Source organism: Eulemur rufifrons, chromosome 16 (assembly GCF_041146395.1).
Source record: "Eulemur rufifrons isolate Redbay chromosome 16, OSU_ERuf_1, whole genome shotgun sequence".
Taxonomy (NCBI): Eukaryota; Metazoa; Chordata; class Mammalia; order Primates; family Lemuridae; genus Eulemur; species Eulemur rufifrons.
In genome coordinates, this window is record NC_090998.1 from 88,732,255 (window position 1) to 88,758,340 (window position 26,086).

Sequence of the window (26,086 nt, forward strand, 5' to 3'; positions counted from 1 at the left end):
TGTCTGATTAGGGCTGTTAGACCACCAGCCTAGAAGCTCCATAAAGGCAAGATCTTGCTCACCGTTGAATGTGTAGCAGTTGGCATATGCCTGGCACACAGTAGTCATTTGGTAAATTTTTGTGGGATGAATAATTTACTCACTCTTAGAAATAAATAAATAGCTGTTTGTTTCATTCAAATAAAAAAGTCAACTTGGGACTTCTATACTATCGAAGTCATGGTCATTTTAATAAAGAATCTGTTACCTTCATTTAGATTAAGCCTGATTCTCTTAATCTGAACTGTCAAAGAGGATGTATGATCTTTTTATAACACACACACTCATTAGTAATGCAGAAAAGAGTTTAAGTTGGATGATTTCTTGACCTAAAATTCATAAATAGCTCAAAAGTCAGTATCTCTTAATATTTCTCTTGATCATGACAATGATGAATAAAAGCTGACCACTGCAGATAGATAAAAGTGGCATCTTTAAAGGTACTTACTCCCCAGAATATTCTGAAATTAAATAAATAAATCAAATTATTTACCACCTTTCTAGTCTTTTGACTTCTACTGTAAGTGATTATGGCTTTGTTCTATCTACTCATTCATTTCAATGAAAGCCTTCAACAGTTTCATTTATGTCTGTTTTTCAGGCATGAATCATGTTTTCCCTTATTTTTAAAGTTAAAATGAGGGGGAAATTAAATTTAAAAAGATTTAAATTAGATTTCTTAACGTCAACCACATAATACAGTTACTATGTTGATAACCTCTCAAATTTCTACAGTCAGTTCTATAATTCAAGGCATGCTTTGCCATGCTCTGGTGACTGACATAAAGATGCTTTCAGGGAAATGTGAAGGCACACAGCAACAGTCCTCAAAACGGAAGACATTAGTAAATGCACCCAATTCACGAACACCACACAAAAAATTGTATGCGACTGTTTGAAAAGCATCCTATGTACCTAGAAGTGGCCAAAGAACACAGCCCAAAGTCAATGCTATGCTAGTGGCAGATTCCCTATGATACCTGAGAGTGGTCTGGGGACTCCTGGGTCAGATTATTCCCCTCTTAAATCAGAGAGACACATAAATCATACAGTATGTCAGATGCTGATAAGTGCTACAGAGAAAATAAGCAGGGAAGAAGGAGAGAGAGGGCCACTTGTGGTGGGAGGGTATAGATTTTTAATAAAACGTTCCAAAAGCCTCCCTGAGACTATCACATTTCAGCACAACATAAAAAGAATGAGAGTGTGAGCGAGAATGTGCCACATATGTGGGACTCAGGAGTGGTCTTCAGGAAAAAAGGCACTTCTCTGGCACACTGGAAAGGAAGCTAAAGGCTCCAGGAGATGGGATTTTGGGATGGATCTATTACATACAACGTGTTCATCCACCTTCTACTTGCTCTGGAAGATACTCCCTTCATCACGGCATTTAAAAAGTGTACTGGGATGCGGCACCAGCATCACTGAAGAGCTTTGTAGCAGCTGTCATCTGAAGGCTGGAGATGACAATAGGGATAATGCAATGGGATTGGGTTCCCTGATCTCAATGGGACTGGGGTCCTGGAAAAAGCCAAATAGCAGTACTTAACTCTTGGAGACAAGCTAGGCACAATAACCAGTAAGTCACAGGGATGCAATGACATCAGGGTTTTTTGTTGTTGTTGTTGTTCTTGGTTTTTTGTTTTTGTTGTTTTTTTTTTTTAATTTCAGGGATGTGTAGTGACATGAATCATAGGATCTATAACAAATAGATGGGCGGCCTACTAAGTACTGCTTGACGTTTATAGGTGGGAATCATAGTGTTATCAGAGGGGGATTCATGGCCTCTGACCCAACTTCTAAACCTAAGCCAGTTCACAAAGCCAAAAACCACTTGGTTGAGGGGAAGATCAGATCCCTTTGAGGAAGAATCCTGCAACGCAGCCACAGGTGTATATCGTAAATCTTCCCCGAAGCCTTCCCTAGAGGTACCTGAAGCCATTTACAACAATCCTCAGAGAAATACACAGACTTTTCAGGTCTTATTAGATACTGGTTCTGAACTGATACTAATTTCTAGAGATCTGACAATGCTACTATAGTCTACCGGTCAGAGTAGGGATTTATGAAAATCGGGTGACACATGAAATCTTGGCCCGGTTTCCACCTCACAATGAGCCCAGAAAAACCACAGACCTACTTGTAGTTATTTCCGTGGTCTCAGAATGTATAGTGGGAACAGATACACTTAGTAACCTGCAGAATCCCCACATTGGCTCCTCTACCCATTGAGTTCAGGCTATTATGGTTAGAGGAAGCAGGCAGAAACCCATATAAAACCCCTTCATCAAAATATCTTTCTGGAGAAACAGGAGAGACTAGTGCCACCATCAAAGATTTGAAAGTTGTAGGGGTGGTGATTTTAAACCCAATCCAGTATAACTTGCCAGTTTTTCAGAAAAGGCAGATGGATTGTGGAGGGTGACTGTAGAGTACTGAAAATATAATCAGGTGGTGATACCAATCATAGCTGTAGTTCCAGTTGTGGTATCTTTACTAGAGCATACCAACACAATCACTGGCACCTAGATATAGTTATTGGCCTAGAAACTTAAAAAAAAAACCTATTAATAAAGATAATTAGAATCAGTTAGCTTTCATGTGCCAGGGATAACAGTATACCTTCACTGCCTTGCCTCATAGCTATGTCAACTCTGTTTTCTCTTTTAATAGAGGCCAGACCAGAGGGACCCGAATTTTCTTGATATCCATTCCCACAGAACATCGCACTGGCCCATTACATTGATGATACAATGCTAACGGGACTTATGCAGGAAGTAGCAAGCACTCTTGGTGCTACATGCATGCAGAAGGTGGGAGGTAAGTCCTGGGAAAGCTCAAGGGACTGCCACACCTGTGATGCTTTTAGAGTATTCAGTGGTCTGGAGCATGTCAGGATATCCCTTCCAAAGTGAGAGATAAGTTGTTACGCTTTGAACTAACCAATATAAGGAAGGCATAATAATCATGGGCCTCTCTGAATTTTGGAGGTCATGAGTGTGCTCTTCTCCCCATTTACCGGCAGTTTAGAGTGAGGACCAAAGCAAGAAAAGGCTCTGAAGCAAGTCCAGGAAACTGTATAAGCTGTCCTGACTCTTGGACCATATAACCTAGCAGGATCAATGGTAAGGCAAGTGCCTGAGGCTGTCAATGGAGCCTCTGAGCAGCCGCAGTAGGAAAATAACAGAGCTGACCCCCAGGGCTTTGGAGTAAAGCCATGCCTTCTTCTGCCTACAATTATTATCCATTTGAAAAGCGACTCTTGACTTGCCACTGGACCCTGACAGAGACTGAATGCCCGACCAGAGGGCACCACGTGACTATGTTCCCTCATGTAATGGCTGTTACCTGTCCATAGAACATGAAACTGGACATATACAGTAGCATTCCACTGTCAAGTCAAAACAGCATATACGAGACCAGATAAAGCCAGTCCAGAAGGCCTATGTAAACAACACAAGCAGGTGGCTTAGACACCATGGTACATGTTCCCATTCCTTCACTGCCTCTCCCTCAGCCTATGCCTATAGCTCCATGGAGAATTCCCTATTGCCAGTTAAGAGGGGTAAGTATAGGACTGGTTTACAGATGAATCTGCGAGTCTGCCAGCACTACCCAGAAGTGGATGACTGCTAAGTTATAGCCCAATTCAGAAATGTCCCTGAAAGACAGTAGGAAAATCCTCCTAGTAGAACTGCAAACACTACATTTTTACACAGTGCACCTTGGAAGGCAAGATGCCTAAGAATTAACAGCAATTCCTTGCAGTGGCTAATGGGTGCTGGCCAGGGTCTTGGAATAAGATTAGAAGATCGATGACAAGGAGCCATGTAAATGGACCTCTCAGGATGTGCACATGATATGAAGATATTTATGCCACTAAAAATGCCTGCCAGGGGGACAGCCACTGTGGAGGAGGCTCTCAAAAATCAAGAGGGAAAAATGCTCCATATAGTGGCTGTTAATAATTCTCTTTCCCTAGTCATTCCAATGGTTGTTCAGTGGGCTCTTGCCATGCAGCAGGGATGGCCTTAATAGTCATGAGCTCAACAACATGATCTGCTCCTCACCAAGGTGATCTGGCTACTATAAATGCTGAATACCCAAACTGCCAAGAGTGGAGGCTAATGCTACATCCCTAGCAGAGAAAACAGCCAGTTACCTGGAGGCAGGTTGACTATATCGGACCTCTTTCATCATGGAAGGAGCAGTGTTTGTCTTCATACGGAGAGAGACACATTTTGGATGCAGATTTGCCTTCCCTGACTGCAGCCCTTCCGCCAGCACCACCACTGGTGCACTTACAGAACACCTTCTCTATTTTCACAGCATATCGCAAACAACCCTAAACAAACTAGTCCAGAGTATGAAAAAGAACAAATACTTTTCAACTCTTTTTATGAGTCTAGCATGACCTTAGTATCAAAACATGACAAAGAGAATTTTAGAAAAGACAATCCTAGCTAATTTTACTCACAGACACAGATGCAGAACTCCTAAACAAAACATTGGCAAATTTAACCTAGCAATATATAGAAAAGATAATATATCATGACCAAATTGAATTTATTCCAGGAATTCAAGGTTTTTTAATATTTGGAAATCAACTGATTTGTGAAATTAAGACCTAAAGGAGAAAAACCTATAACTGTCAATATAAATACTAAAAATGGGGAAAATTCAACATATAGCCAAAACAAAAATGTTAACAAATTAGGAGTGGAGATCTGCAAAAACACACAGAAAACCTCTCTCTTAATGGCAAAATGTTAACATAATTCTCTTTAAGATAAGTCTAGGAATCCAATGATCACACTTTCATTCAGCACCGTATAAGTAGTTCTGCTTAGTATGGTGAGGTAAGAAAATGAAATACAAATTATATGATTTTCAAATGGACAAATAAATCTGACACTATTCACAGAAGAAATGATTTTCAACGTAAGAAACCCGGAATAATCAACAGATAAATTAGGAAAATTGGTAAAGTTAAGCCAGGTTGCTGGATACAAAATCAATATACAAAAATTAATTCCATTTATTTTTATCAACAATTATAAATTAAACATAATTTATAAAATGAGATCTTTCACAGTGGCAATGAAAGTATATAAACTACCTAGGACTTAATCTAACAAAAGATATACAGTAGTTGTATGTAAAAAACTATAAAACATAATACATTAAAGAAAAATTAAATGAATGATTTGATATTGTAAAGATGTCACTTCTCCAAATTGATTTAAAGATTCAATGCAGTGCCAATCAAAACCCCCACAGGTTTTTTTTCAAGGAACTTGACAAGCTTTCCTGTGGGAAAGCAAAGGGTCAAAAATAGCCAAAACACTCTTGATGAAAGAAAAGTCACCAAGAATTATTACAAAGGTAGCATGATTAAAACTATTTACTGGTGCAGGGACACTGATGGAAGAGAATAGAATAGGGATCTCAGAAACAGATCCATGCATGTGTGTAAACTTGCTTTCAGATGCAGACAGTAATTGCAGTTCACTGGGGAAAGGACAGATTTTTCAATAACTAATGCTAGGACGGCTGGCCATCCACTTAAAAGTAAAATTGGATTCATGCCTCAATCATACACCAAAATCAATTCCAGATGCACTAAAGATTTAATTGTGCAAAGCGAAACTATAAAAATTTTTAGCCTATCTAGAATTATCTTTATGGTCTTGAGACAAGGAATAATTTTTTTAAATAACACAAGATTCAAAAAGTACAAACCATAAAGAACAAAATTCTACCTTATTAAAATTCAGAACTTGTTATTCAAAAATTTCATGCAAGCAAAAAGACAAGTCATAAACTGGAAAAACATTTACATCTTGTAAATGATTAGTTTCCAGAACAAAGAACTCCTGCAATTTAATTAAGAAAAAGACAAACAAACAGAAAAATGACCAAAGGAAATGAACAGACATTTCACAGATGAGGAGACATGAATGAATCATATCTATGAAATGTTTTGACATATAAAAAGATGCTCAATTTCATTATAAAAAATACATTTTAGAAAAAATGATACCAATTGTCACCCACGAGACTGGTAATTTTTTAATAATAACAATAGTAAGGGTTGCTGAGGAAACAGAATAAGTAGAACTTTGGAAAACAATTTGGTATTACCTAGTAAATTTGAAGATGTTCATATCTAACCATATAGCAATTTCACTCCCAAATATGTGCCCTAGAGAAAGTCTTGTCCAAGAAAACCAGGAGTCTTGTACAAGTAAACAAATTCATAAACTGTGCTGTTTGTAATACAAAAACTTGACATATAATACTGATGACAGTATTCCACAAAATAAATAATTATAATATATACATATAATGAAATACCATACAGCAGTGAAAAAATAGATGAATCTTGAAAGGGGTGGCCCTGCAAAAATAACAGGAAAATATCTAATCCCACATAGGAAAATACCTAATCCCACAGTTTCCCCAGTAACGGTTACAAAGATCAATCCTCTGAGTTGTGTAACAGGTACCCTGCAGGAGCTCTGTTTTGCACAACTTTTGAAAAAGCTGAATGAACAGAAAAGACATGTACATCTCTTTCTTTCGAAATTGGTTTGGTTTTTTTTTTTGAGACTCTGCTTTTACAGAGTTCATGAGTAAACAGCAGAAGAACGAGCTACAGCCTCAACCATATCTCGAGGACAGAGTCACATCTCCTGTGATAATCCATTCTCCAAGGAAGGGCAGGAAATCAACTTTTGGACTTTGACATCCTTGCAGTTTTTGTTATCTACCCACTGCAGCTGCCGTTTTTGTTCTCAACTGACAGCCGTCACAATGTTTTTCTCTCTTCATCCCCCTTAAAATCAGGGAGCGCTTGGCCTCGCTGCTGGCACCCCCTTCTCTTTCTTTGGGATGCCACGCCATCTCCCTGCTCTCTTTCTCTTTCTCTCTCTCCCTCTCATTCTCTGTATCCTTCTGAGAAGATAAACTTTTTTTACTTTTATATCTTAATCTCTGAGGACTCTTTCTCCACCCATGCCGTGAGCACCTACTAAGCTTTCCACCCTAACATATCTTTCTTAAGAAATAATAATTAGTGATAAAAGAAGTCACAGAAAAATAAATTCACAACGACTCCATTGATATGAAATTTAAGAGCCTGTAAAACTAAATAATATACGGTTTAGAATATAAACATATGTACTAAAACTATAAAGAAAAGCAAGGAGTGATGAGGACAAAATTCAAGAAATTGGTTCCTCTGCAGGTGAAGGAAAGGGGTGGGCTCGGTGAGGCCAGTATCAAGTGCTGGCGAGGGGTTTGAGGAAGTAAGTCCTGTATTATGCAGGCCACGGTGTGAACAGCAGGTCACTGTGGGCCTGTGGAGGAAAAGGCAAGGGAGAAAAGAAGAACTGAGGATGCTGTACCAGAATAACTTTCCTACTTTATTTTTGTCTTGGGCTGAAGTTGCCAAAATCATAACATGGAAATTAGAACCATCTGTTGACAGGATAAGTTAGTGAACTGGACAGAATTTACCAACAGAAATTCAGAATGTATTTTAGAATCTGTGTCAAATCATGGGAAAGTATAAATAAAAGCCTACTTTATTTGAGAGGGGAGAAATGATGTCATTTTATTATTGTTTATAACAGCAAAAATATGGAAATAACCTAAGTGACCATTAATATAATACTGGTTAAATAAAATAGAATACATTAATGCTATGGTATACTTTAATAATAGTCACAAAAAATTAAACAGACCAGGGAAAGAAAAGGGAATCAATGGAAAAGAATAGAGTTGTGAAACAGGTACTATTTAGTACAGGTTAAAAAGTCATTTCAAAACAATAGAGAAAAATGGACTAGTCAATAAATGTTGTTGAAACAACTGGCTGCCCACTGCCCTTATCTAAAACCATTCACAAATACTTTAAATCCAGATAGATTAACGAACTAAAACAATTAAAACAAATATTGGTGAATATGTACTGTGAATTTGGTATAGGGGAAGCCGCCTTAAAAAAACAAAAAACAAAAGCTATGAAGAAAAAGAGGAATAAATGTGACTATACAAAACATAAAACTTCTATCAAGATACCATTAATAAAGTTGAAAGACAATTCACAGACTGAAAGATGATATTTGCAACACAAATAACAGAGAAAGAATAACATGTATATAAAATGCTACAAAATCTACTGAAATGAATAACCCAAAAGAAAAAATATATTAATTATAAAAATAGGCAATCCACAGAAGAGGAAGTAGAATATATGTAAATTATACTATGTAATACAACTTTTACACAAGTGATAAAAATATAAGATTTGAAAACATCAAGCATTGGCTAGGGTATGAGTAAATACGATTCTTGTGCACTGCAAGCCAGAGTGTAAACTGGTATGGATATTTTGAGGGGCTATTTTGCAGTATTAATTAAAATGAAAATGGGCATACATTGTTAGGGATTCCATTTGTAGGAAAACACCCCAAAGAAACACATGTGAGCACAAGGCTTTTCACCAAAGCATTATCTGTAACAATGAAAAATATAAAACATCAAAATGTCTGTCAGTGAGGGAATAAAATATAATATCCAGGTGTTGCAGAATTTTAAAAAAATAACATGGTAAATCTCTACATACTGACATACATTGAAGGATAGCCAAGTGACAGTCTTAAATTTAAAAAAAAATTTCAGAAAAATACAGAATAATGTTCTAAAACAAAGTCAATTCTATACAGTTCTAAAGGTACATGTATGTATATAAATGCACAGAGAAAGGTCTGGGGGGTAACCACCAAACTGTTAACAGTAACTCTGGGGGAGGGACTGTGTTGGGGTTAAGGGACACTCAAGAGAGGTTTTAGCTTTATCTATATTACTTGAAGTTTTAAAAATAAGAGTATATTCACTTATTACTCATGTAATTTCAAAATAACATTTATAAGATAATTATGATACAAAATTATAAATTTTGGGGTTTTGGCAAAGGCCTGGGGGAACACAGTGAAAGGAGAAACTAGTTTAGCATGCAGAAAGATCTTATAGCAGTAGTCACATTTTCATTGGGCCTGATGTTTAAATAGGATTCAAGCATTTATAATTTGATGGAAGATTGTGGCAGATTATATTTTCCAAAGATGACTGTGCCAACATACATCCCATCCAATATGCTTTTCTTTCAACATGACATTGACACTCCATGGAGAGTTGTGGGGGGGGGGTGTCTATGTCCCTGCCCCCTTGAACTTGGGCAGGACTTTATGATTGCCTTGATGAACAGAATGAGGTAGAAGTATCACAGTGTGACTTCTGAGATTATTCAGCTTCTGCCTGGTTCATTCTTTCACAAAGTGCTCACCCTTGGTATTCAGCCATCACACTGTGAGGAAGCCCAAACTAGCCCATGAGGAAAGACCACATGAAGAGGTTCATGTGGAGAGGAACTGAAGCCCCCAGCCGATAGCCAGCATCAACGCCAGACACGTGAGCAAGCAAGCCTTCAGATGATTCCTGCCCTAGCCTTTGTGTTCCCCGGCTGAGGCCCAGATATGCATCATGGAACAGAGACAAGCCATCCCCACTGTGCCCTGTCCTCATTCTTGACCCAGAGAATTCAAGAGCAGAATAAATGATTACTTTATACCACAAAGTTTTAGGGCAATATGTTACACAGCCAAAGTAACTGGAACAAAAAACACTCTAAAGAGAAGAAACTACACAAGTAAATAGAACGTCACAGAGCATCATGAGTATCAGCAGTTTGGGGTGATGATACCCAACGTCTGGCTGGGATCAGACTATGAAAAGTCTTATATAGTACTATTTTAAAAATTAAGACTTATCCTGTTGCCGGTGAAAAATTGTTGAAAGTTTTTAAGCTGAAAAGTAAAATGCTAAGATCTACATTTTAGCAAGATATCTCTGAGACTACTGTCAAGGAAATATTACAGAAATGAAAGACTTAAAAACAGAAAAAGCCCCCCTGATTAGGATGGGTCCTAGCCAAATAAAATGGTGGGATCACCCCTCAGGCTACATGTTTTGTGACTTTTTTCCTCTTTACCGTTGCCTTTGATGTTCATTTATACTCAATTTCTCCTGTGTTAAAATGTTTTGAGGGAAAACTTTTGTCCACACGAAAACCTGCCACAGATGTTTATAGCAGCTTTATTCATAATTGCCACAACTTGTAAGCAAGCAAGATGTACTTCAGTAGGTGAATAGATAAATAAACTGATACAATCCTACTCAGCACTAAAAAGAAAAGAGCTATCAAGCCATGAAAAGACATGGAAGAACCCTAAATGCAAATTACTAAGTGAAAAAAGCCAATCTAAAAATCACACATACTGTATGATTCCAACAATGTGACATTTCGGAAAAGGCAAAACTATGGAGACAGTAAAAAGACCAGTGGTTGCCAGGGGTTGGAAGAAGGAGAAATGAACAAATAGAGCACAGAGGATTTGGGGGGCAATAAACTACTTTGTATAACATAGTGATAGTGGATACATGTCATTATATGTTTGTCCAAACCCACAGAATGTACAACAGCAAGAGTGAACCCTATTGTAAACTATGGACTTGGGGTGATTACCATGTGTCAATACGGGTTCATTGATTATACAATAACAAATGTGTCATTCTGGTGTGGAATAGTGATGGTAGGAGAGGCTATGCACATGTGGGGGCAGAGGGGATATGGGAACTCTACTTCCCGCTCTATTTTGCTATGAACCTAAAATTCTCTAAAAAAGAAAATCTCTTTCAAAAATGTTAGGAGGGAAAAATATTAGGGGATATTAGAATCCAAAAAAAAATTTTTCTTACTGCTCTTCTGTCAGGCTTCTGGATCTGTTTAAGAATACAATGCAAGCTGTCTAAAAATGATAACCATTATAACTAATTATTCATATAAATAATGCCATCCTTATACGAATATAACCATAACCCCCAATTTCTTATTTTTGTGTTCATTAAAATATCTTCATCATTCTCACAACTGGCTTTATAAGAAAACTTTATAAATTTGAATTTGTAAAATAAAATAAATCTATGCTAATAAATTATTGCATTTACAGTTTGGATATTGTGAATCTATATAAGGGGAAAATTTGAGGTTCATGGTCCAAGAAGAAGGAGAAGATGGAACTCAAAATATAAGGTGCCACCTCTCTGATAAGGGAAAGGATGCCTGGATGAATAGAAAAGCAAAGATTTATGAAAGGATGAAAAATACTATCAAGAACATTTCATCCTCTTCTTGGCAGATCTTCCATCCTACTTTCTGAAAAAATCAAGAGAAAGAACACACTGAAAATTGAGAGTTCACGGAGAATAAAGACAGGATGGAGTGAATCAACCAGATTCTAAAGGATCTAGAGTGGTAGCAGAGCCCAGCTGGAATTCAACAGTGTAATTTATTGGAGGCCAGTTTTGTATAATTTTATACTATGTCTTTCTCTGGTGTTAACCATTCAAGAGATGATTAACCAATTTGCAGGATACTATGCATCCTGTCTTTTCACATTTTCACTTAAGGCCTGCTTATGTAAGATGTCATAATTTAGATTCTTTATCAAATAGGAGTTAATAAAATAAGAAAAGGAACGAAAATTAATTTTCTGCTTTTTTTAACCAGTTGAATAAGATTTAAGGCTTACGTTAATTTTTGAAACAATGAAAAAGAAAAAAGTAAAATAGAAAGAGAAAAACACTGAAACAAATGCTAAGATTATAGGACCACATTGTGGCTTGAATTTATCCATGCTAGTCCTGTTCCTCATTATGAAAGCTACATAAACGCCAACTGCTGCTATGTTGCACAAAATAAATCTGACAAAAAACAAATCCTTCCCAGTGTTTCTTATTCACATTTCTTTGAATAAACTTCCTATTCCTTAATCAACTTACCTGGATCCGAGAGGATACAAACTTCTGTTTCCCCTTCTGACGATGATGTAGTTGAAGGGATAATGGAAGGAGGTATTGTTGGTAAAAGTGGCTTCGGATCATCGTCATAAAATAGTATCAGGTCCTGAAAAAAACACAAGAATGGGAAAATTGAAAAAAAAATTAAACTTACTGTATAAACAATTTATAGAGCTACAAAGTGTCTATATGTGCAAACATCATCATAAACATATTTTAAGTAACTCACACATAAGTTATCTATATATTTGGGTGTCTACTGAATATAGGGTGGTTTTCTACCTTTGGGAATCCCCATTCCTTGCTGAAGACACCTTGTGTAGATAGCAATGATTTTGTTTAGGGTATTACCTTTCTATACCATTCCTTGAGCATCCTCATAGCATACTATCTCAGAGGTCAATTATTTTGTTTCACTGGTAATAATTAAGCTACCTGTATCTTTGATTCATATTTTAAATTTTTAACTTTTTATCATGGAGTAAAATGTGGACAGAATAGATAATCGATCCAATCATGCAGGTTAAAAAATAATCAACTCATAGTTAATCTTGTTTCATTTATATCCCTACCATTTATATCCCATCTGTTTTACTTTGAAGTAAATCCTAGAATACTTATTTCAGTATGTACCTCTGTCTTAGTCCATTTAGGCCACTAAAACAAAATATTAATACCATCAACTTGGTGGCTTACAAATAACAGAAATTTCTTTCTTATAGTTTTGGAGGTTGGCAAGTCCAAGATCAAGGTGCTGGCAGATTTTATGTCTGGTAAGGACCTGCCTCCTAGACAGTCATCTTTTCACTGTAACCTCTCATGGCAGAAAGTGGCCAAGTAGCTCTCTTGGGCCTCCTTTATAAGGGCACTAATCACCTGCGAAAAGTCCCACCTCCTAATACCATTACTTTGGGGGTTAGGATTTCAACACATGAAATTTAAGACAGAAACAAATATTCAGACCATAGCAATCTCTAAATGATAAGAACTCTTTTACATAATAATTGTATTAAACTGATAAACTTCACAACTCCTAATGTCATCAATTATCATTGATTTCCAATTTCTCACAAATGTCATAATTAGGATTTTCTACTGCTTGTTTGAAAGAAGATCCAAATAAAGTCTATAGAATAGGATTGGTTGGCATGTCTTTTTTTCTGTGAACTGAGGATAATTTTCTTCCAGTACATTGTTGATGTATAATTAACATAGAGTAAAATGCACAAACTTTAAATGTAGATCTCAATAACTTTTATCATGTGTATGCCTATCCACGCTTCCTTCACTCCAGAAAGTTCCCTCAAGCTCCTTTCCAGTTGATACCATACCCCCCACACACTGTAAACACTATTCTATCTCTATCACCATTAGTGAATTTTGCCTGTTCTTGGACTTCAAATGAATGTAATCATTCATTTGTGATTATGTGATTACATACTGCAACAAAATGTTTGTGCTATCCATCCATGTTTTGTTGTATTACCATACTGGTTATCCCTCTCTCCCTCCCTTCCTACATGTAAGAAATATTCCATTGTGTGAATATATCACGATTTGTGTATCCATTCTCCTGCATTTGGATACTTGGCTTATTTCCAAATTTCAGCTATTACAAATAAAGCTGCTATAAACATTCTTGTACAAATCTTTTTGTGGAGAAATGTACTCATTACATTTAGCTGTACCATTCTGCATTCCTACAATATATGAGTGTTCCAATTTCTCCACATTCTCACCAGCATTTGGTGTTATCACCATTTATTTTAGCCATTTTGATATTTCATTGCATGTTTAAATTACATTTTCCTAAAGGCTAATGATGTTGAACATCTTTTCATATGCTCACTTACCATCTGTATTTGCTGAAATGCCTGTTCCTATCATTTGCCCATTTTCTAACTGGATTGTTTGGTTTTTAAACTGGTGAGTTTTGACAGTTCTTTATATGTTACAAGTATTAGTCCCTTACCAGATGTGTAGTTTGCAAATATTTTCTTCCAGTCTGTTTCTTGCCTTTTCATCCTCTGAACAGGGTCTTTTGCCAAATAATGTTTTTTAATTTTGATGAGGTCTGATTTATCAATGTTTTCCTCTTAAAGATCACACTTTTGCGGCCAGCTCTAGATCTCAAAGATTTTTCTCCTGTATTTTCTAAAAGTTTTATAGTTTTATGCTTTACATTTAAGTCTGATTCATTTGTAGTGAATTTTTGAATAAAGTTTAGGTTGGGATTCATGGTTTTGTTTGAATGTCCAGTTCATCATTTGTTGAAAAGACTATCCTTCCTCCACTGAATTTCTTTTGCACCTTTGTCAAAAATCCACTGGCCATATTTGCATGGGTCTATTTCTGGGTTCTCAATCCTGTTTCACTGATCCAAGTGTCTATCTCTCCACTGATACCGTACTCTCTTGATTACTGTAGCTACACATAGGACTTAGTATCAGGCAGAGTGATTACTCCCATTTTATTCTTCCTTTTCAAGATTGTTTTAGCTATTTAGGGCCAGTGCCTTTCCATATCAATTTCAGCATAAGCTTATTATCTATATATACAAAAAACCTTGCTGGGATTTTGATAGGAATTACATTAAACCTATAGAGTAATTAGAGGCATCTTTATTATGTTGAATTTTCTAATCCATGTACATTTGGGCCTTCTTTATTTGGATCTTCTTTAATTTTTCTCATCAGTATTTTATAATTTTCAACATACAGATCCTGTACATGTTTTATTACATTTATACCTAAGTATTTCAATTTGGAGGAGTGATTATAAATGGCATTACATCTTAATTTCAGTTTCCACATGTTCACCATTAGCATGTAGAAATTCAACTGATTTTCGCGTGTTAATTTTATATCCCACAAGCTTATTGCTTATATGAGGGTTTGCTTACTGGTTCTATGAGGTTTTTTAGTTTTGTTTCCTTGAGATTTTTTATTTAGACAATCATGTCATCTCTAAACAGGGGGAGTTTTCTTTCTTCCTTTACATTTTGCATGCTTTTTCTTTCTTATTCTTGCCTTATCACAATGCCTAGAACTTCCAGTATTATGTTGAGAAAGAGTGGTGAGAGCAGACGTCCTTGCTTTGTTCTTGATCTTAGAGGGAAAGTATTCATCAAGCATAACGTTAATTGTAGGTTTTCTATAGATGATCATTATCAATTGAAGGAAATCCTCTTCTATTTCTAGTTTGCTAAGAGTTTTTTTAATCATATGTGGGTGCTGAATTTTGTCAAATTTTCTGCATCAATTGAGATCATCCTATGATTTTTTTTCTTTAGCTTGTTGATAATTATACTGATTGATTTTCAAACGTTGAACCAGTCCTCCATACCTGGATTAAATCCTCCTTGGTCATGGTGTATAATTCCTTTTATATGTTGCTGGATTCAACTGGCTAATATTTTTTTTGAGGATTTTGACATCTAATTTCATGAGGGATATTGGCCTGTAGTTTTCTTTTTTTGTATGTCCTTGTCTGACGTTGGTATCGGGATAATACTTGCCTCATAAAATGAATTGGGAAGTGTTCCCTCTTCTATTTTCTGGAAGACATGGTGTAGAACTCCTGTTAATTCTTTAAATGTTTGGTAGAATTCTCCAGTAAAGACATCTAAGCCTGGAGGTTTCTGTTTCAGGAAACTTATATTACAAATTCAATTTTTAAAATGATTATAGGATGACTATTAAGGTTCTAGTTAATCTTGATTATACATTGGTAGTTTACGTTTTCTGAGATATTGTTCTATTTCTTCTAAATTGTAAGCATAAAGTTGTTGGAAGTATTATCCAACAATTATCCTTCATTATCCTTTCATCTTTCATGGTTGAAGGAACTGCAGTGATATCCTTTGTTTCATCATCTTGATATTGGTGATTTGTGTCTTCTCTATCTTTGTCAGTCTTCCTACAGGTTTACCAACCTTTATTATTTTTTAAGTCATTTATTGTTAGTTTATGTTTATTAATATTATTTTAAAATTTTTTTCAAAGAACTGGCTTTTTGTTTCATTCATTTTCTCTGTTGTTTTCCTGTTTTCAATTTCATTAATTTCTGTTCTTTTTTATTAATATTTCCTTTCTTCTATTTTTTGTGGTTCATTTCACTTTTCTTACTTTCTTGAAGGAATTTAGATTGATTTTAGACCTTTCCTTTTTTCTAATGTAAGCGCTATAAATTTTCCTCTAATACTTTAGCTGTATTTCACATATTGATATGTTGTGTTTTCTTTTCATTCAGTACTATGTATTTTGCAATTTCCTTTGAGACTTCCTCTTTGACCTATGAATATTTAGAAGTGTGTAAAATTCCAAAAATAATTTTTAAGGTAAAATTTATCATGGGTTTATACTGACATACTTCCAATTCAATTCAAGTCTATCAGGTTATGACGCTCTCTTCTCTCTTATATCCATTATCTCCTTTCTCCCATGCGGAGAATACCAGTTCTCAAGCCATCAAGGATGATACAAATATAGTATCATCACATGATTATCCATTTGATTCATCACACATTATACTCACAATAATCTCAAAGCAAAATACCAACATTGCAGAATGAAAACACTAACTAAATGCAAGATACATTCATTTAATTTTACTTTACATTTTTAAGGATTACTTTTTATAATTATGCAAAATATTTCCAGGGTCCCCATGACAAATCTAAAAGCAAGGTATATTCAAAGAAATCCTGCTTTTATTCTTCCTCTCCACCTTATTCCCTCTACCTCATTGCTGCCGAAAGTTCAGTACTTGTCCCCAAGACTGCATCAGAAGATCAAGGACAAGTGGTTTAAGGAGAAGGAAAGAGTTGTTTATTATTAATTTGCTGGCACATGAGGAGGTTGGCAGACTCCTGTCTCAAAGTACCAATGTCCTGCCTCTGAGCAGAAGTACAGAGCTTTTAAAGGTTCTCATTAATCCCATAATCCCATCTTTGGCTAAAACAATCTCACTATTTCTGCCTGGGCAATTCCCTTGAGCCATTTCCTGTGGCACAAAGAACAAAAGATACTTTCCTGTCCCTCCTGACGACTGGCCTGAGGTAGGGATATAGGTTTTAGTTCTCAAAAAGGATGAGGGGGTTTTGAAGAGATAGAAAACATTTTGACGCTTTTCCAGCCATTTTCTCTGTTACACCATTATGGGTAATTTCTTCTAATTTAAATTTTATAGTTTATCTTTAAATGTTAGTTCTTTAATATGAGAAAATGAAAAATCCAGGAATGGAACTAAACATAAATGAAAACTTATTATGTGATAGAAACCACAATTCAAATCAAAGAGAAAAGATGAATTATTCAACAAATGACACTGAGACAACTGATTATCACTTGTATTAGGTAAGCATGAAATGTCTGATTTCCTTAAGTACTAAATTTGATTATCAAAATTGGTATCTCTGACATTTAACTTTCACACTTTTTTTTATATTTATTGTGAAGGTACACCTCATTCTTTCAAACGCATGGTTTGGCTTGTGATTATCTTTCAAAGTTTTTTTAAGAGCAATTTTTGTGAAACCATGGGTAAGTAAAAAATTCATGTTATTTTCAAATATGAGTTCTGTAATGGAACCAATACTAAGCAAACAGTTCAAAATATCAACAAAGTGTTTAGGAAAGATGTGGCTAATGAACGCACAGTATGTAGATGGTTTGAGAAGTTCTATTCTGGCAATTTTAATATTGAAAATGAGCCATGTGGGTGACCTGAGACTGAGGTGGATAATGATGAGCTGAAAGATATAGTGGAAGCAAATCCATCTCAACCTATGTGTGAATTAGCAACAAGGTTTGACGTTACTATTCCAATAATATTGGACCATTTGAAATACATCAACAAGGCAAAAAAGTTGGATAGATGGGTGCTGCATGAATTAAACTAGCATCAGAAGAGAAATCATCTCAAAGCTTGCCTTTCTTTGCTGTCAGGCCATAAAGGTAAACCATTTGTACACCGTATTGTTACATGTGATGAAAAATGGATTCTTTTTGACAATTGCAAGCATTTGGCACAATGGCTGCATAAAGATGAAGGACTGAAAACCAAATATTCATCAAAAAAAGCTAATGGTGTCTGTTTGGTGGTCCAGCGCTGGTAGTATTTACTATAGCTTCATGAGTCCTGGTTGATCAATTACAACCAATGTCTGCTGCAATCAGGTGGAAGAAATGATAAGGATGCTTGCAATTAAGCAGCCGAGATTGGTCAATAGAGACAGGCCAATTCTCTTGTAAGACCATACTGGATGACATGTCACACAAACAACACTGCTAGAACTACAGAGGCTTAACTTGGAAACTCTCTGTCATCCACCATATTCACCAGACCTTGCACCAACTGACTACCACTTTTTCCAGGCTTTGGACCACTCCTTGCAAGGAAAAATATTCAATTCTCAACAAGCTATGGAAAACACCTTTCACAATCCCATCACTCTCCAGGCTTCTTTGCTGCTGGCATGAACAAGCTACCATTAAGATGGCAAAACTGTGTCAATAGTTTAGGTGTATATTTTGATTAATGTTTGAGATATAATAAACTAAAACTTTTGATTCAAAATTGGACATTTCATACTTAATGACCTAATAAAAATAAAATTTAAAAAGCAGATCTCTTTGATCCATTCATCAAAACAAATTCCTGATACGTAAGTTTTAAATATACAAAAATATTAAAGCATAAAAAGCCAGGGTGATACAAATTACTAAGGGAAAGAAACCAATCTGAAAGACTACATACTATATGATTCCAACTATATGACATTCAGGAAAAGGCAAAAAACTATGGAGACAATGAAAGGATCGATGGTTGCCAGGCACTGGGGGGAAAAAGGAAATGAACAGGTGGTGCACAGAGGATTTTTAGGGCAGGGAAACTACTCTGTATAATACTATTAATATAATGGTGGATACATGTCATTACACATTTGTCCAAACCCACAGGATATACAACACCAAGAGCAAACCCTAATGTAAACTAAGAGCTTTGGATGATTATAATGTGTCAATTCATCAATTGCAACAAACTTAACACTGCGGTAGAGGATGCTGATAGTGGGGGAGGCTGTGCATGTAGGATGGGCAGAGGGCCTAAGAGGAAAAATCTCTCTATACCTTATACTAAATTTTGCCATGAACCTAAAATGGCTCTAAAAAAAAATAGTCTTTTTTTTTTTGTTTAAGTCAGGGTGAGAGTAAGGAAGGTTTTTCTAAGAAATGACTTAAAATCTAGAAGCCATTAAAAAAAGCTGGCAAATTTGACTACATAAAAATTAAAGGTTTCTATAAGGCAAAAAAAAAAGTCATTAACAAAATTTAAAAATAAAATGAATAGACAGATAAAGAACAAGACAATGGGCTAATTCTTTAATAGACAAATAGCTTTTAGAAATTGGTAAGAAAAAGATGAGAAACCAAACAGGAAAATAAGCAAAGGACATGAATAGAGTTAATAATAAAAAGAAACACAAATGCCCAATAAACACACAAAAAGTTGTTCAACTGCAATAAAACAAATTAAATTTTTTTACCTTTCAGACTGACAAAAATGTAAACATTTAATAAGAGTATTTGCAAAGATGAGGGAAGTCAATCTGACATACTGTTGATAAATATAAATTGGTGCAACATTTGGGAAGACAATTTCGCATTATTTTCAAAATGAAATAGAATCTTCCAGCAATCCCCCTTCAGAGACAGTATCATAAAAATATATGTACAAGAATTATCATTGCAACACTGCTTTAAAAAAAAATCCCCAAATGATTGCCAATGGGAAATGGTTAAATTAAGATTCATTTATATGTCAAGAATACAGCATAGCTATAGGTACTGATATAGAAATATGTCCATAATATGTAGTTTAGTAAAGAAAACATATTTCAAAACAATATACATTGAATGATTACATTTATTATACAGAGAGATGTCCAAGATACATTGCTTGGTTCAAAGCATGTTGTGGAGCAATATATATTGAATAATTCCATTTAGGTAAAAGAAATGAATGGACACAGAATTTCTCCAAAAACTTCATTTAGAAACTGTCATAGTTGCCTCTGAGGAAAGAAACTCAGAATAGAGGATTAAGGAGAAACTCTGTTCTTCACTCTTTATCCTTTTATATTTTTGAATTTTTCAATAAGTGTTTTCTAATTTAAAATAGAGTAATAAAACACAAATATGAAAATAAAACAGGATTTTTAAGCATACAACAATGAGGAAAAAGGAATAATGAAATAACATAATTAGAATAAACATAATTTCCATTTCTCTAACAACTTTGATGAGTTCAATTTTTGCAAATATAATAAATGACATGCTAATAAACCAAAGGATAAAAATTGTATAATCTCCATTTAGCAAAATAACAAATCTAGGCAGTAGGAAAGAAACATTTATTGTGTATCACTATCAATTTAGTAACTCACAACTAGACTGAAGGTTTTGGTCAGCTTTAATTTTGTGTGGACCAATTCACAGCATCCCTATCTGTTTCTATGGAAACAACTGTAACTGAAAAAAATCACAACCTCATTGTTGAATCCCCTCAAACAGGAAAAGAAGGTCTTTTGAGGTGATGAAAAGCTACCAACAGCCTTATTAATTAGCAAATCAAATAATAAAAATTCTGGACAGTATATATAGAGAAAACAGATCCATGTCTGTCAGAAATTTAAAGGCTTTCCTTAGTTTGGAAGTATCACTTAGGCAAGCACTAGTCTGCTTTTAAAAGTTCTCTTCTGTTACAAATTTTATTTACTGTTTTTCAGATAATTTATGTTTCATTTGTATAAAGAGAATAGTTAAGGAGGTTTCTATCTAAATTTTTTAAAAGATATTTTAAGCACCTCTCATTCTGCCTAAGCAATGAACAATGTCATTTCTTTCTCATTCTGTATTAGGTACATGAGAATTTTAACGTAGATGCAGCACCTCTTATGCAGTACATTTGGCAACAGCAATTAGATTTACTGTTCAACTTGCTACCTTTGCCTTCTGCTACAAGAGGAAACTACTGAAAAGGACATAATTGGATTGCATGAAATGCTCCTGACAATAATAAGAGGAGATGCTTGTCAATGGGATGACAGGATACTGTTACAATATAGTAATGCTTTGAAAAAGGAAAATCCAGCTTCTAAACTTAAGAGTAGGGCACTATTTTTTTCTCACTGAAATAAAAATGGAATGATGTAAATCAGTAACAGTGGGTTTCTCTAAAGTAAGAAAAAACAACAATAATCAGGACTTAGAGACTTTTACCAAAAAACTAGGTGACATTTTATGTCTTTGGTTCTAAAGCACATAGGATTATTCAAGTCTATCTTCTACCTCAAAAGCCATCAGCAGCAAATAGACTGATCTCAAATTTAAAAATCATTTTAATTTAATGCCTTATCTTTTTTTTAGAGACAGGGTTTCCCAGGCTGGAGTGCAGTGGCTATTCACAGATGTGATCACAGTGCACTGCAGTCTTGAACTCCTGGCCTCAAGTGATCCTCCTACCTCAGCCTCCCGAGTAGCTGGGACTACAGGTGCATGCTATCTTGTCCGGCTGTCTTATTTTTTAAAATAATCTATATATTTTCAATCTGTGAGCTATTATGCAATTAAGGAACACGGAAAATTTAATTGTATGTACTTTTCTGAGCTACCAAAAAGCAGTTGAATCCAATACCTAACCGGATTGAGGAAAGGGGCTGGGAATAGAAGGTCAAGGAATAATTCCACCCTCTCTCATAGGAATTGTGGCAGGGAATAGTAAACAAAGTACTTGGTGCAGAGGACCAAATGAGCATCTTTCATAGGAAAGGAAGAAAAGCTAACATTTATTGTCTGTTATTCATTCATTTCTTCATTAACAAAAATTTATCAACCGAAGATTCAATAATGAATAAGACTAAAAAGGTCTCTAGTCTCAAGAAGCTTTCCTGTCAGTGGGAGATACAGACAATAAAGAGGAAAACAAATGAGTGAATGAGGTAATCTCATGTAGTCATGAGTGAAATCGATTTCTAGTTAATATGGTTCTCTATGTTCATTATTTGGGGATATCTCCCTTCTCCAAATACAGAGCAATGAAAGTGAAAATACAAATGTGAAACTTAAAAAGACAGAGTTATGTTCAAAAATATGATTAACATATTGATAGATCAGAGCATGAACAGAAACACGTAATGGTAAAGAGAGGCTGAAGCTGTGGACTTTTGGAGCTCTGGGTCCAGAAAATGGCAGAGAAAACCAGGAGCTCAACTCCTAAGGGCTAAAAGTGTCCATCCAAGATACAAAGGCTGAATATGGCCTCACTGCTTAAAATTATGCCCAGGCATTAGGACGCCCTGCTTATAAAGGAAGCTGAAATAACCTGTCATCAATCACAGCCTGGGGTTATAACTTCTAAATGTGTTATAATCAGGTAGGTGAGAGGATACAAACTTCTCCAGCAACTGAACCACGTCATCCCTTGGTCTAGGGACCAGAGACCAGATCTGCAATATCTCTGATAGCAGCAAAAGAAAGTCACCTCCAGCTACCAGTATAAGTCTTGAACATGCATGGGTAGTCCCAGGTGTCAGGTGGAAGCAAATGAAAACTTAGGTAGGGAGAGGTAAGCATACAGAGAGACAGAGAAAGAAAGGTTTTAAAAAACAAAACAAACCTTGAGCCACTCAACATGAGCTCACAATCCAACATTCCAAAACACAGAAAGAAAACTGAGTTCACTCCTGACAAAATGAAAATAATAAAGAAATCTAAAAAGTATTTAAAACTAAGTATGCTTACGGTCTTCAAAAAGATAATGGGAAGGATAACATTCATTTACAGGAATAAGAAAACAAGAAACAAAAACAGGCAGAGATGAAATATTTACAAATGGATACAAACAAGAAACAATCTTATATAATAAAATACTAGAGGACATATGGACCTCAACTTTTACAAGAAAAAATAAGAGATTTTTTATCACATTGGGATAAAAAAGAATTTAAGATTTTTTTAAAAAACACAGATCATAAAGGAAAACTTTGATAATTTGACCTTATTAACATTTAAAACCCTGTATAACAAAAGACGTCAAAAACAAAGTTAAAAGACAAGCAGAGCTTCTCTTAGAACACACAAAGCTGGAAAAGGCAAAACAAACAAACAAACAAAAAAAACCCTAGATTGTCCCTTAGGGCACTGGTCTCCAACCGTTTTGGCATCAGGGGGTGTTTTCATAGCAGATAATTTTTCCACAGACGTGGAGGGGGCAAAGCAGAGGCGGAGCTCAGGCGGTGATAGGAGGCCTGGTTCCTAACAGGCCACTGACTGCTACTGGCCACAGCCTGGGGGTTGGGGGCCACAGCCTTAGGGCCTCCAGAAAGGAACACAGCCCTGAGGACAGCTTAATTTTAGCCCAGTGAGACCTGGGTCAGACTTCTAATCTACAGAACTGTAAGATAATAAATTTGTGTTGTTTTAAGGCACAAAATTTGTGGTAATTTGTTAGAGCAGCAATAGGAAACCATGACAATGACTTACGTCTGTTGATTTCCAAGCATTAATCTTGAGTGGAAGTGTTTCCTGGGACAACACAGTTCCCGTGGGCAACAGAATATCTTGGCACTGCTCTTGTTTTAATCCTGCCTTGGAAGCATTTTCTGTCAACAACATAAAGCTAAGATTTTATTATGGCAAAAAACAGTAATGTTTTCATATTAGTTCACAATTTTTAAGTTAATCACTTCTGAAGATTCATTTTGCCTGCTAAATATGCATCATCTGCCAATGGTAACCTATAAGTATTAATCACTAATATATCCCTTTATAATAATTGACAAGTTCAGAATGATTTAAAAAGTATAACTTTTCTAGCCCTTTCCCACATCAACTCTGTTATAACTTCATTATTTGAAACATATTTTTTAAAATAAGGTATAATACAGTATAGAAAATAGTCTGAAAATGTGAAAACTATTCAAATGAAATTTTAGCAAAGCAGGAACTATAACTATAATTACTCTAATTAATATTTAAAAGAACTTTATTACTTCAGTGTGACTTTCATGTATTCTAAGAGAGACTGATCAGAAATATACAGATTTGATAAGAAAACTTGTAACACAATTTTTAAAATTTAAGCATAAAAGAAAATACACTAATGAAAATAAACTGATATTTCTGCTTACATATTTTTACTAAATTTAATGTTTTTGCAGTCTCATCACTTCCTTCCTCTGTTAATTGCTATGTATTAGTACCAATTCTAAAAGTCTAACTCTAAAGGTATTTAGTACCAACTCTTATCTCAGTACATTGTTGGGTACATTAAGTATAAGAAAGCAAACTTCAAACTGGTGGTTGACAGTACGGAGGTATGTAAAGACCTCCCAAGGACTAGGTGGGCATAGTTTTACAGGAATCAATTTCCAGATTAGCAACTTCCACATATATTCTTTCCAAAAACAAACATGCCTGAGAATGTGACTGCACAGGAGCATCAGGCTAGTTCTTCCCCACCCCCTTCCCTCTCAATCACTTTTCTCCCATTTTACAAAAGACGGACATATCCTCACCCATCTTATGGTACATCTTCCCAAAGCAAAAGAAACTCTAAGGCACCAAGCAATAGTAAAAAAAATACTGGTATAGGGGAAGCCTCCTTTAATTAAGGCATGGAAAATCCAAGGTAGAGCTTCAAGATTGTCCTGTCTTTCAACAGTAAAGCATGGAATAAGTAACAAGGTACTTTGGTCCATACCAAGATGTTTGGTATTCAGATATAATACAGTATGGAGCAGCAGGAGAGCTGAGGAGTTTCATTTAATGTCCTTGCGCTTTTCATCCTTCAACTACTGTCAAAGAATGCTTCACCCCTAAGGCAGGCTCCCCAGAGAGCAAAGCAAAGAAAGCCTGGGAGGCAGGGATACCTGTGTTATCAATGCAACAAACTCAAGGCAAAGCTCCATGCTTTTGCTACTCATCTTAGGAAAAGAATTCAGGAGTGTGAAGACAATCAGAGCAATGCTTATTTACACATTTATTTGAATAAATAAAGTAAGACATTTCCTGAAAAAAACTTAAGATCTGATTTGGCTAAGTTGTTTTGACAATGACGGTTGGTGTTGTCAACTAGGTTATATGGTAAATCTTTTCCAAAAATTAAATGAGTCAAATCTGCAGTTCTGAAGAGTTGATGAAAATATATTTAAAGCATATGATACAATAAAATCATTTTCTCAGAAATTGTTATATTGACAGACACATTGTAACTAATATCTTAATTTTCTCCATATTTTCTGAGTATATTGGGTTAAATTAAAGTATAACAGATATAATTAACAGTTATTTTGATAAATTCGAGTAAAGCTTTTTGGTATTATTCCCAGAAATTGAGAACGTAAATTACTCCTAATGACTGCTTAACAAATCTTTTTCTAAGTAGGGTGGTTCCAATTCTTGCTTTCAATAACACTGAAGAAAGACCTAATCAAGTTAACTGTCAACAAGACACGAAAAATATTTTTATAATAAATTACCATATAATTTTTGGCATATTACTTGGAAAGAATTCATAGAATTGTCATTGCTATAACAAAACACTTTCTAGACTCACTACAATTTAGGTGAACAAGTTTTCTAAGCATTTACATCTATAAAAATGTAAAACAAACAGAATTTATGCTGAACTCTGCTTGTATCTAGCAATAAGTAATACTCTTATGTGAGTAAACACGCAGTCCCATGTGTCTCATAAATGAATTTCCAATTATATTCTTTGATAAGTATTCATAAAAATTTATAATACATTTATGTGGTTCTGATGAACTGTACACTAACAATGATTATATTGATAAATCAATCTAGAAGAAATATTAAAACCTCTGGTCATTTAGAAAATTTAGAAAAATAATTACAATTAATATACATATTTGACATAGAGAAGATTTCCAAGCATAAAAACACTTTATATTAGATAAAGCTCTGTGAGGGATGTGGAATAAAAATATGACTTCAAGGAGAAAAGGGAATAATTTAAAATTTCCAACAGTTAAGGAAGACTTCATGTGTTTTTTTCAAGTGAATAACTACAGGTATTGATTACAATGCTATTTAGA

General features: G+C 35.2%; 1 protein-coding gene across 1 annotated transcript in view; it reads right to left on the minus strand.

Annotated features, from left to right (window-relative positions):
* The window catches only part of ENTHD1 (ENTH domain containing 1), a 110,112-nt gene that overhangs the window by 45,308 nt on the left and 38,718 nt on the right, over window positions 1-26,086 (minus strand). Inside the window, exons 3-4 of the mRNA XM_069491506.1 lie at window positions 23,511-23,629; window positions 11,947-12,070 (exon numbers count right to left, since the gene is read on the minus strand). Coding sequence (XP_069347607.1) covers window positions 11,947-12,070; window positions 23,511-23,629 — 243 coding nt within the window. The remainder of the gene's footprint in view (window positions 1-11,946; window positions 12,071-23,510; window positions 23,630-26,086) is intronic.